Source organism: Varroa destructor, unplaced genomic scaffold (assembly GCF_002443255.2).
Source record: "Varroa destructor unplaced genomic scaffold, Vdes_3.0 BEIS01000007.1, whole genome shotgun sequence".
Taxonomy (NCBI): domain Eukaryota; kingdom Metazoa; phylum Arthropoda; class Arachnida; order Mesostigmata; family Varroidae; genus Varroa; species Varroa destructor.
Window position 1 is genome coordinate 18,357,310 of NW_019211460.1, and position 11,072 is coordinate 18,368,381.

At 38.7% G+C, this 11,072-nt stretch overlaps 1 protein-coding gene across 12 annotated transcripts in view; it reads left to right on the top strand.

Annotated features, from left to right (window-relative positions):
- The window catches only part of LOC111253993 (semaphorin-1A-like), a 99,335-nt gene extending 88,993 nt beyond the window's left edge, over positions 1-10,342 (top strand). For 6 of the 12 annotated variants that reach the window (XM_022814369.2, XM_086974076.1, XM_022814371.2 and 3 more), the window contains exons 3-10: positions 1,138-1,231; positions 1,750-2,117; positions 2,966-3,070; positions 3,220-4,311; positions 4,663-5,055; positions 6,225-6,402; positions 6,863-7,115; positions 8,601-10,342. In XM_022814369.2, the coding sequence (XP_022670104.1) occupies positions 1,138-1,231; positions 1,750-2,117; positions 2,966-3,070; positions 3,220-4,311; positions 4,663-5,055; positions 6,225-6,402; positions 6,863-7,115; positions 8,601-8,621 (2,504 nt within the window). In that variant the 3' untranslated portion in view covers positions 8,622-10,342. The remainder of the gene's footprint in view (positions 1-1,137; positions 1,232-1,749; positions 2,118-2,965; positions 3,071-3,219; positions 4,312-4,662; positions 5,056-6,224; positions 6,403-6,862; positions 7,116-8,600) is intronic. The other 6 variants (XM_022814373.2, XM_022814372.2, XM_086974079.1 and 3 more) reach the window with 6 other exon arrangements.
- Positions 10,343-11,072: the final 730 nt, after the last annotated feature.

The following is an 11,072-nucleotide window of genomic DNA, read 5'->3' on the forward strand; positions in this document are numbered from 1 at the left end:
AAACTGAAATCTCGTCACACTCCTCACGCGTTACGGTAGTAGCGACGATGTCCAATCTCGAATCGGCTGTGATTTTTAATAATAAATATCAATAATAATGTCCATTAATTAGATAAGGCTATAAGTTATAGGAAAACTAACAAATACCTGTTCTATCCAAATACTATTCACTATGTATCATACCTTCGTTTATGAATATGCGCATATTGAATGCGTTATAATGTTGAAAATGGGACTCGTATACAGTATACCTCTGCACGAACCTACTACAAAAATAGATTTATGATCAGCCTCGCGACCTTCTATAATCAGAGGTATTTTGCTTTGAGGCTTTCTTCAGGCCCATTACCTCCGACTCATATAGCTGCAGGCGAAGCAGGATCGGTCTCGAGAGGCCAACCTTGTATTCTACACTCTTTCTGCGTTGGCATGTTCCGATTGGGACGTCAGGGCCTGTTTTCTCTTAGTTTCTGTCGCTATCCTATCCTAGTCAGGCTGTTGATTTGTCAAGGGAAAGCTAGATCCGGTTAGATCGCGCCTGAGTCCTTTCGCTGCTTCGACAGCTCTACCATTAGGAGCGCGTCGCACTTTTCCTAAAGTCGTTTACTTTACCTTTTTTTCCTCTTGGCATAGTATGACACTAAACAACAATCTGTAAGCTTGGTATGGCCTGTGACTTGTAGTCGGTCAGGTAATTGTTAGGCCAGGCCTCATGCTAACCACTAAGGATCTCAACTAAACTGTCTGTTGACTATTCGGTAGACGAACACTTGAAAAAAAGTTAGGATATATGTAGGCTGAAAATGGCCTGATGGGTATTTTTACCTACTCAAGAAACATGAAAAAATAAGCGTATATATATGTATGAATTAGATGGTTAATTATACAAGATGTAATACGTAGTTTAACATAAACACTTAATGAATGATTGCTATATGGTTCTAAATGATGACGACTATCGTACAAAGACAAGTGTACATCTTCGTAACAAATAACATACGCTGGCCAAAGTTGTCTGCAGATCCTGATATTACGAGTAGACAAACGGACTGTAACCGAATTAATTATATCAATGCTATCATTGTTAACGGTACATTTAACGCGGTTACCCTCCCGCTTTTACGTACGAATCTTCAGCTCCTGACCGTGCGGTGAGTTTTCGCAGCGAACAAAGCGCTGATCACTTTCGTTTGTTAGATTACGATGATGAGTCTCTCTTGATTGGAGCCAGGTAAGTGATTTATTAATAATTTCATATGAATTTGCAACATGTCAGTCGAGCGTAAATATATTCTAAGTAATTATTTTATTTACGCGGTGGCTACACATCAAAAGTTCAATAGTGATAACTTAGTGTATATATTATGTGTGTTTAGGGGAGGGGCAAAGGCGACTTGACCCTTTAAAAAGCCACGGGAATCTTTATCTTCTATTTAGTATAACAGTAGGAAATCAAAATGCAGTAAAGAATTAGAGTACGGAATAGTGTGACCTTTTTAAATGACGGAAAAACAACGCCAGCAAGTCAAATAATTTGAATTGTAAATTGTGCTTTGTTATTAACTTGTTAAGTAGCTTAGTTTTCTCTCGAACTATGAAGCGTTTACAAGACGAACTTACACAAACGAGATCAGCCGGAAATATATTTTTCCAATACCGTTTCTGGGCTAATGTAGATGCAATGCACACTCCGTATGTAAGACCTTCACATGATTGCAACATGTTATTTTGATGTTTACATCTATCTAGAAACTTCGTTTATAACGTGTCCTCTGTATCACTATCGGTGCAACAACGCATTGAATGGAGACCGTCTGAGAATGACACGAAGAGGTGTCGTCTGTACTGTAAACAGGAAGATGAATGCCACAATTATATTCGGATTATTGTCAGAAAGAGCGATGATCGCCTGTTAATTTGTGGTACGAACGCTTACAAACCGAAATGCCGTGAGTACGTGATCATGTCCAAACAGACGTTAACGTTAAGCCCGAAGGCGGAAACACCGCTCAACAAACGGCACTTATTCGACGTTGAGTTCAAGGTGGCTGAAGAGATGCCCGGCGAGGGATTATGTCCCTACGATGCTAATCATAACTCTACGTATACATTTGCCGGTACGTCACACAGAGCCGTCGCTCGCGTCCACTTTTCAATCAAGAATTACCATTTTAGAATGTACTTTTTTCGTATTCTTTAACGCATAATAAAAGCAGTGTCCGTGTTAGTTTCTCAGTACTACGATACAAATGAAATTGGGTCGAGTTGCGTTGTCTGTCTGGGTTTAACGGTGCAGATCTACTAATGAATGCGTCATCTAGTTTTCTGTTCAGTCCTACTGCTTTAATTAAGCGCTGTTTTTGATAGCCGGTTATTCTCAGTATAAAAAAGTATCACCTTACTCTGTTCATAAGCTTATTAGATGAACACATCATCACAGCAGGATCATGGGGGTCCTATTGATAGCAAGGAATTAATTTGCCCCTTCTTCTACCTATAGTGGGCCTGTTTTAGCCGTAAATTTAATACCAGACAAGTTCTATGCTTTTTAGCATGATAAGGCGTGATCGCAAATGCGCGAGCTTTCGAAAGGCCAGTTAATCTAACTTGTTAATATGATTAGAGTGCCGTAAATGTTCCGAGCTATCAACAAGCACAATACTGTAAACGTCTCGTTCGCCTGGTTGCGAACTAGCTTAATGTTAAATAGCAGCGTCCATGTAATGACGCATAAAGTTTTACAAAATTCTAAGGACTAATACTATGGGTGTGACTGTCAATGAATATACTTGGAAAAAAACATCTGAGGCTCACGCTTGTGTTTCAGTCAAGTGGCTCCTTATCTCTCAAGACTGATTTTATGTATTTTACTGTTAAATTTTTCCAGAGATTTTTCATGTTCATGAATCATAACACCTTTTGGCCATTTTAACATTGTACCGTACCACAAAATAAAACTTTGCAGACGGCGATTTATACACGGGCACTGTAGGTCAGTTCTCGGGCGCAGATCCGTTAATTTACCGAACACCTCTTCGGACAGTGAAGTTCGACCCCAGACATCTGAACGGTAGGGTGACAGTAGACAATATATATATATATATATATATATATATATATATATATGACAGAATAAGTAAAACTGAGCTAAAACTAAAGACGATCAATAATAATAAGGCTAATATGGTGTTTTGACTTGTTTCCCGTCTCTTTTTGCAGCCCCACAGTTTGTGTCTTCAATGCACTTGGGTCAATTCGTGTACTTTTTTTTCCGCGAAAACGCAGTCGAATTCATCAACTGTGGCAAAGCCGTGTACTCACGGGTGGCGCGCGTTTGCACCAATGATCAGGGTGGACCTCACGTTTTTAAGAACAAATTTACTTCGTTTCTAAAGGCTCGTCTCAATTGTTCGATGCCAGGCGATATTCCGTTCTACTTCAACGAATTGCAGTCAACTAGTGCCGTCGTTCACGGGTCATATGTGGGTAAACCTGCTCGGCTAATCTATTCGGTTTTTACGACAGGACTAAACTCAATCTTAGGTTCAGCTGTGTGCGCTTTCCGTCTTGAAGACATCGAAGCTACCTTTAACGGGCCATTTAAAGGTCAAGATGGCAAAAATTCAAATTGGCTGCGTGTGGTCGATTCGAAAGTGCCAGAACCTCGGCCTGGTACATGCGTGAACGAGAGTCAAATACCAGATGAAACGTTGAACTTCATCGCTAGTCACCCGCTGATGGATGAGGCTGTACCGTCCTACTGGGGCAGGCCTGTTGTGGTACGCACTGGCTTCACGTACCGCTATACATACATAGCTGTCGATCCGCAAGTGGAGGCTGTCAACGGAAACACGTATGATGTCCTTTTTATCGGCACCGATCATGGCCATGTCCTCAAAGTAGTCAATTTAGCCTGGCTGTCAATACGGCAAGCTGATGATGGGAAGCCTATAGAATCGGTCATTGTCGAGGATGTTGATGTGTTTGGAAAATCGGCTGCCTTTTTAAATTCGTCAACCGCGAGTACATTCCGTAGTGAGCCCGTCGCCGTGACTAATCTCGTCGTCCGACGGTCACAAAACGAGCAGCAGCTGATTATCGTTAGCGATAACAGAGTTCAGGGAATTCCACTATATCACTGTGATCTAGCGAAGACGTGTAGTCAGTGTGTACAGCTCCAGGATCCGTACTGCGCCTGGAGTCCAAAAAAAGGCGAATGTACCCATAACTGGCAGGCGGATACTGGTAGCATACAAAGCATCGAACATGGAAAGGACAACCGTTGCAGCAATACGTTAAACATCCTAAATCGTGAGTAGTAGCACCGACAAATATTAAAACAAATGTTGCGACGAAATTATATTGATTTATTTTTAGCCTGCTTCGAACTAAAACACTTTCTTCATCGTAAAGTCATTAATGTTAAATGAACATGTACGTCCTAGGACTTCTCGTTCGTTCGCTGAATTGCACGATATCAAAAAAAGGCGCTAACTTTTTTTTTCTTTCAATCTTCTTACTCTTCTGATTTGGCTGTGTTTCTGACTGCTTGTTTTCAATGCCTGTTTTCAAATCCTCTGTGCTGATTTGCTATTCCTGTGCGCCTATCTATGTTCGTCCGCTGGTGGCATTGGCGCCCCAAATTAACTCGTCTGCGCCCAGTGGAAACCCTGAGCGACCGCACGTCTAGCGTGCACCGCCCAGTGGACACCCTGAGTGACCACACGTCTAGCGTGCGCCGCCCAGTGGAAACTCTGAATGACCGCACGTCTAGCATGCACCACCCAGAGGAAACTCTGAGTGACCGCACGTATAGCGTGCATCACCCAGTGGAAACCCTGAGTGACCGCACGTCTAGCGTGCACCGCCCAGTGGAAACCCTGAGTGATCGTACGTTTAGCGTGCACCGCCCTGTAGAAACCCTGAATGACTATACGTCTACCGTGGACCGCGCGTCGCCCACGGATACCGCCAGTGCACTGCTGCGTCCTCCTATTGATTTCCTCAACAAAACTAGTGTGAAACCGCTTATACGTTCCAAGCTGCCTAACGATGGTGCGTCTATTGATGAACTCACCTGTTAATTGCACATAAAATAACCCTTCAACAATTACATAATCATAAAATGCTTAAATCGTTACTGACATCTTTGTTGTCACACATTATTTATTGTCAACGAAAAAAACTTACATAAAGTCGTTATACTCTAGTGCACATGCCCAGTTGGCCTAATGATATACTTTTTTCTCGTCAAAAACTGGGGTTAATATATATATAAGACCGATTTGGTTGCGCCCAAATACACACGTACAAGCATCGAAATTACCTCTTTGTCCCAGCTTGGCTTTTTCAGTTTAATGTACGTATACACAAAGTGGGTTAAAGACACTCCTGCAGTTAGAGTGCCATTGTTTTAATTGAACACCGGTATTTTTTGCATACCTAGGCCTATTTTTTCTTTTTCGCATTTACAGCTTACTTTTATCACACTGCGTGTCCTGCCGTAGGCAATGCAACACGTATGCATAATAATGTCAGCCTACTTGTTCGTTTATTGAAGATCATTCAGGCGGAATTATTACAGTCAATATCATCTGAAATTTATTTGTAAAAAACTATTAGATAAACGTTTATAGACCTGCTTTTAATAGCAAGGCCGTGTTGCTGCTTTCATAGAGCACGCTGACAATATAACCTTTTTTTATTTCGACCCAAGGATTTGGAACAATATAAATAGTATTCCTACACATTTTACACTTATTTTACACGTACATACAATTTTATATTTACACTTACATTATCACGATCTCAAAATTTTTATTTGTTTAGGTTGATAGCTGATGATTTTGTAAAATCCGTAGAATTAAGGGCTGAAATTATAGTTGTTAAATATAACAGTTTAGTTGGTACTGATTGTATCATTGTTCTAGTACAATTCAATGTCTGTTCTTAAGAACTTAAAGGTTAATAACTGTAATTTTGCGAAAGAAAAAACAAAGCGAGAGCTAATATTTGACAAGTAAGAGAGAATGCAGGACAATTTAAAACGGTGTCAATTATTATTCCCTATAGAGAAGATACGATGTCCATTTTACCGTAAGCGTTCCTTGTATGTATGTATGTATGTATGTATGTGATGGGCAAGCTAAGTATAACTGATGGGAGAGAATGTGAGTAAATATAAATGTTCACATCATGCTTTCTCGCTGGCCCGTATTTTTCAGCAAAACTTAATGTACCGCTCATTAAGGAGGCTTACCTAAACAAGGCGTATAGAGAAATAACGATGGTTATTGCCTGTGTCCTGTCAATCGTACTGTCACTATTAGCTGGTTTTGTTATCGGTTTTCTAGTTGGAAGATCCCTTTACCAAAAGGATAACACGAGCGCCTGGAAAAAAAGGTAATAAATTATTAATTTTCTAGGATAACTGTAATGATGTAATACCTTCCCTGTCACATTATTCGATGTCGTAGTATGTCGCTAGTGCAGCAATGCATTGAAGGCTAATAAGCTCAAACAATGTACGAACGTTTTCGCCGCTGACGCTTCCATTCAAGACATAGCCAACAACGCATATTTTGCCTCAACCGTTTGACGAAATTCGTAATCCATAAGAAATATCGTAGTACGTAATATTTCTAGGCTAAATTTTCAGTAAACTCTTGAAAATCTCGAATATGTTATTGGTCCTTAAATCCGCTTTAACTAACAACAAGTACACTGCATCAAGCGAATACACAACATATGGCCAGGCCCAGCTCCAAGAATGTCTACTATACATACATAAAAACAAACTCAGCTGACTAAGTTTTCAAGCCTGTGTTTATTGGTATGTCCACATCTGTAATCGAACCGTCAGGTACGTGAAGGTCGATCGTATGGCTGGCCTAATAAGTCCAGATCTTACAATGGGCGGTACTTACGCTGAAGGCCATTGCGAGCCAGCATATGCTTTGACGCCTGGAATGAACAGGAGCGGCCTTCGGCCCTGCACTCTTGCTTTAAAAAGGAATGAAAAACTTTGCAATCATCCGTCGGGTCGATCCAAAGGAAACCTGGACAACAGTTTTCTGGACATGAACAATAGTGAGAATAGCATAACCCTGCATAAGGTAAGCAATTTATTTAGTTCTCGAGCAGAAAGTAAAGCGATTTATGAAGATTTCCGACGTTGATGGGCAAACTTAGTACACAAGTTTTTAGCGAAGCTAATGTTTATCTTATACCCCAAACCTATGCCTGAAGGATCTTTTCTTCCTTCGATGCTTTGATAACGCCGCAGTAACCCAACGGGTAGCGTCAAAAAAAACTCTAGTGCCAAAAAAAGCCTGTCACCAGTTTGCGGGTAGAATGCTCGTATGTTATGTAGTGCTAACGATCAGTGAAGGATGCAGAACCTTTTTTTGTTCTAGGCAGCTCGCTCATTCATCACTGAAAGAAAGGTCATACTTGGATGGGATAAGCGCTTTTTATCCTGTGTCTAAGCATCACTTACTCCTTCGGTGCGAAAGCGCAGCGAGGCAAAGAAATTGAAAAAAAAAAAGCAAAAGAAATAATCGTCTGATCCACCGAATAAAAATTGATTATTAATCAAAATCAACGATATGCTGACTTGATTCATTAATGGCTAGATTTTTTCAAGGAGAGTACCAGCCGCCACATTAATGCGAAAACGAACGGTATAGCTTATTTGCATTTAATTGAGCAAACAGAGCTTGCAGGTCGATAAAAGTCATCTTACCACTATATATCTATCCCTAGAATGTAGGTTAATGTCGTTGCAATTTACTGTTATATTATTAGATTGGGTATGTGTGAGTACAGTGTAAAAGAAAGGCTGAATACCAGATGGTAGTAAGTGGTTTTTATATGATAGCGTTATTCTATTACATACAAATCATTACATAACCATACACCAAAAGGTTAGTAGTTAGATTGCCAGTTTGAAGCCTGTGGCATACGTGATCTTGAATAGCTAGCGTAACGCGTGAATCTTAAAGTGAAGATTCTAAAAGCAGATTGATAGTTCAGTCATTCAATCATGGCGCGATATATATATATAAGGCTATAGAAATGAGTAGGAAACATGGTGGTTAAATGTTAACGACGACACGGTAGGAGCAAAAACAATTCAGCGAATTCCGTGATGTGCGTACCTGCTACGAACGTCAGGAGTACGTTGAGTACGGCAGCTAAATGAGAAATGACTGATTAAGTTATTAAGGAGCCTGATGCTGGCGCGTCAATGTGCGTGCGGGTGATGTTATGGGGACACGCGAGTCTGCTTGGCAAAATTGAGGTTTTCAGAATTGCATACGCACAAATGGATTGAAGGAATGAATACTGTTTCCAAAACGACCGCCCATGTTTATACAACAATTTGCAGTACTTCATTAAGCATAGGCTCAATTAACATAGTCATTAAGCTACTATTCTATTTGACTAACGTTTCATAAAGCTCAAAAACGTTAACAACTTTATATATATAAAGGTTGTTAACACTTTTGAGATTTACAAGTTTGCCTTCAACATAGTGTAGAAGGCTTCCACAAAATTCTCGCACCCTTAGTAATCGAAGTCTTTTTCATGTGTTGCAGGCAAAAAGGATCTACCTGTAGATCTGACATTTACACTACCACCCAATATTGTGTGGCCTTCTAATATTGCTACACCGGGACAGTCACTTCGAAAGATTTACCCTATAAGGAATGTCATTTCAGTAATTTTTGTATATACTTTGGTTCAATATGCTTTGCCGAACGTGCAGTGCGAGAAAGCTGTTGAGTAACTTCGGAATTCTAATAGGGATAACGAATTTTTTCACGGCAATAATAGACAAACTTGAAATATAGAGCCACTGCGTAAGTAAACATGGAATCCCAACGACATATATAGCTCAGGCGGATTATTGGCCGTTACAGGCCACTTGTGTGTAAATGTGCGAGTTTGCGACGATTATGATCTTGAACTTCATAAACTTTGAACTTTGACCCTGGCAATACGCTGGATTAGTCTAAGGTAGTGGAGTTAGACAAACCAGTACAAAAAAACGTAAATGATGTAATTGTTACGTTACATCATATCCGTGTTCTATCACACATATTGTTTAAAATTGGCACACTTTGAAAAGCGTCATAAAAGAGTACGTTTCGAAGGAAGTTACGCATGTATTGCTTTAGTTGTGTCCATCCAAATATCCGAGTGCTTGGGCCGGGACATGAACTCCGTTCAAAATGCCAAAGGTATCATTTATCGCTTGAGCGATAATCGATTGTATAATTGGGCAGGAAATTACAAAAAAAAAGCATGGAGGATTATACAGTTAGTGAAGAACTATACAGAGTAAAAATGATACATAGTACAATAGTATAAATTCTCTATAATACCGATATTATGCGACCTATTCATGTTTGTGCTCGGTCTATGGCACATCGTTTTGATTATCTACATTACTATCTGCTAAAATAATTGTGCTCGTCAAGTTCTAAAAATCGATTCCTAGTTCTATTCCAATTCACTCAGTCCAAGCTATTTCGTTAGCTTAAAGTTATTAGACGTTGTTAGTCGTATTCGTAAATGCGAACTTATCTCTAACAATGATAAGGTCGATCAAACCTCGTAGTAAGAATAACTTTCTGTCAGTGTCAATTTTGAGTAGGCTATCTGGATATCAGCGCATTGACAACGGTTCCGAAGCATTCAACCGGGTTAGGCGACCTCACGTGTTACTTCTCCCAGTTAAAATGGGTTATACGAATATTCTTATGCTAAAGTATTTAAAAAAAAAAAAGTCAAGAATTATGGTGCGTCCACAGACGAGTCACGCAGTTGAAGTTACTCTCAATATGCATCCTTAAATGTTTAAGGAATGACTAATCGAATCTTAAACTCGTATCCAAATGATGACTAAATGTATTATAATTTAGTACACCTAAATGGAAATAATAAATCTATATTGGCCTTCCGTAGTGGCTAAAAATGAGGTGTGAACTCGTTGAATGAAGTTCAGGAAAAATCCAGCCCACAATAATACAGCCTCTTTTTTATGTCGATACAATTAAAAAAAAAAACGTTTTTCAAAAACTATACAGGTAATTGTGCTAGAAAAACATGTAAACCTATGTAAAACAAGACATCGTTTATATTCATACGGCGAATTATTTAATACTAGCCATAACGCTGCAGAGTTTTTTGCCCGCAAGTACATCAATCCAATGTAAACATGTGTATATATGACCAAACTATGGATCTCAAAAAGAAAATATGTATATATATATAGATGCTCTTCATCCAAAGATTGTGTTTGTAAATAAATGAGGCTATTGAGATTCGAGCGCTATTAATTGTGTAATTATTACTGCCGTTACACAGTTGAACTTGAGCTTTTCAGTAGAAAATTCATCTGTGCGGATATATATAGATAGATAGGATAGATAGACAGATCTATCTATCTATCTATCTATCTATCTATCTATCTATCTATCTATCTATCTATCTATCTATCTATCTATCTATCTATCTATCTATCTATCTATCTATCTATCTATCTATCTATCTATCTATCTATCTATCTATCTATCTATCTATCTATCTATCTATCTATCTATCTATCTATCTATCTATCTATCTATCTATCTATCTATCTATCTATCTATCTATCTATCTATCTATCTATCTATCTATCTATCTATCTATCTATCTATCTATCTATCTATCTATCTATCTATCTATCTATCTATCTATCTATCTATCTATCTATCTATCTATCTATCTATCTATCTATCTATCTATCTATCTATCTATCTATCTATCTATCTATCTATCTATCTATCTATCTATCTATCTATCTATCTATCTATCTATCTATCTATCTATCTATCTATCTATCTATCTATCTATCTATCTATCTATCTATCTATCTATCTATCTATCTATCTATCTATCTATCTATCTATCTATCTATCTATCTATCTATCTATCTATCTATCTATCTATCTATCTATCTATCTATCTATCTATCTATCTATCTATCTATCTATCTATCTATCTATCTATCTATCTATCTCTAT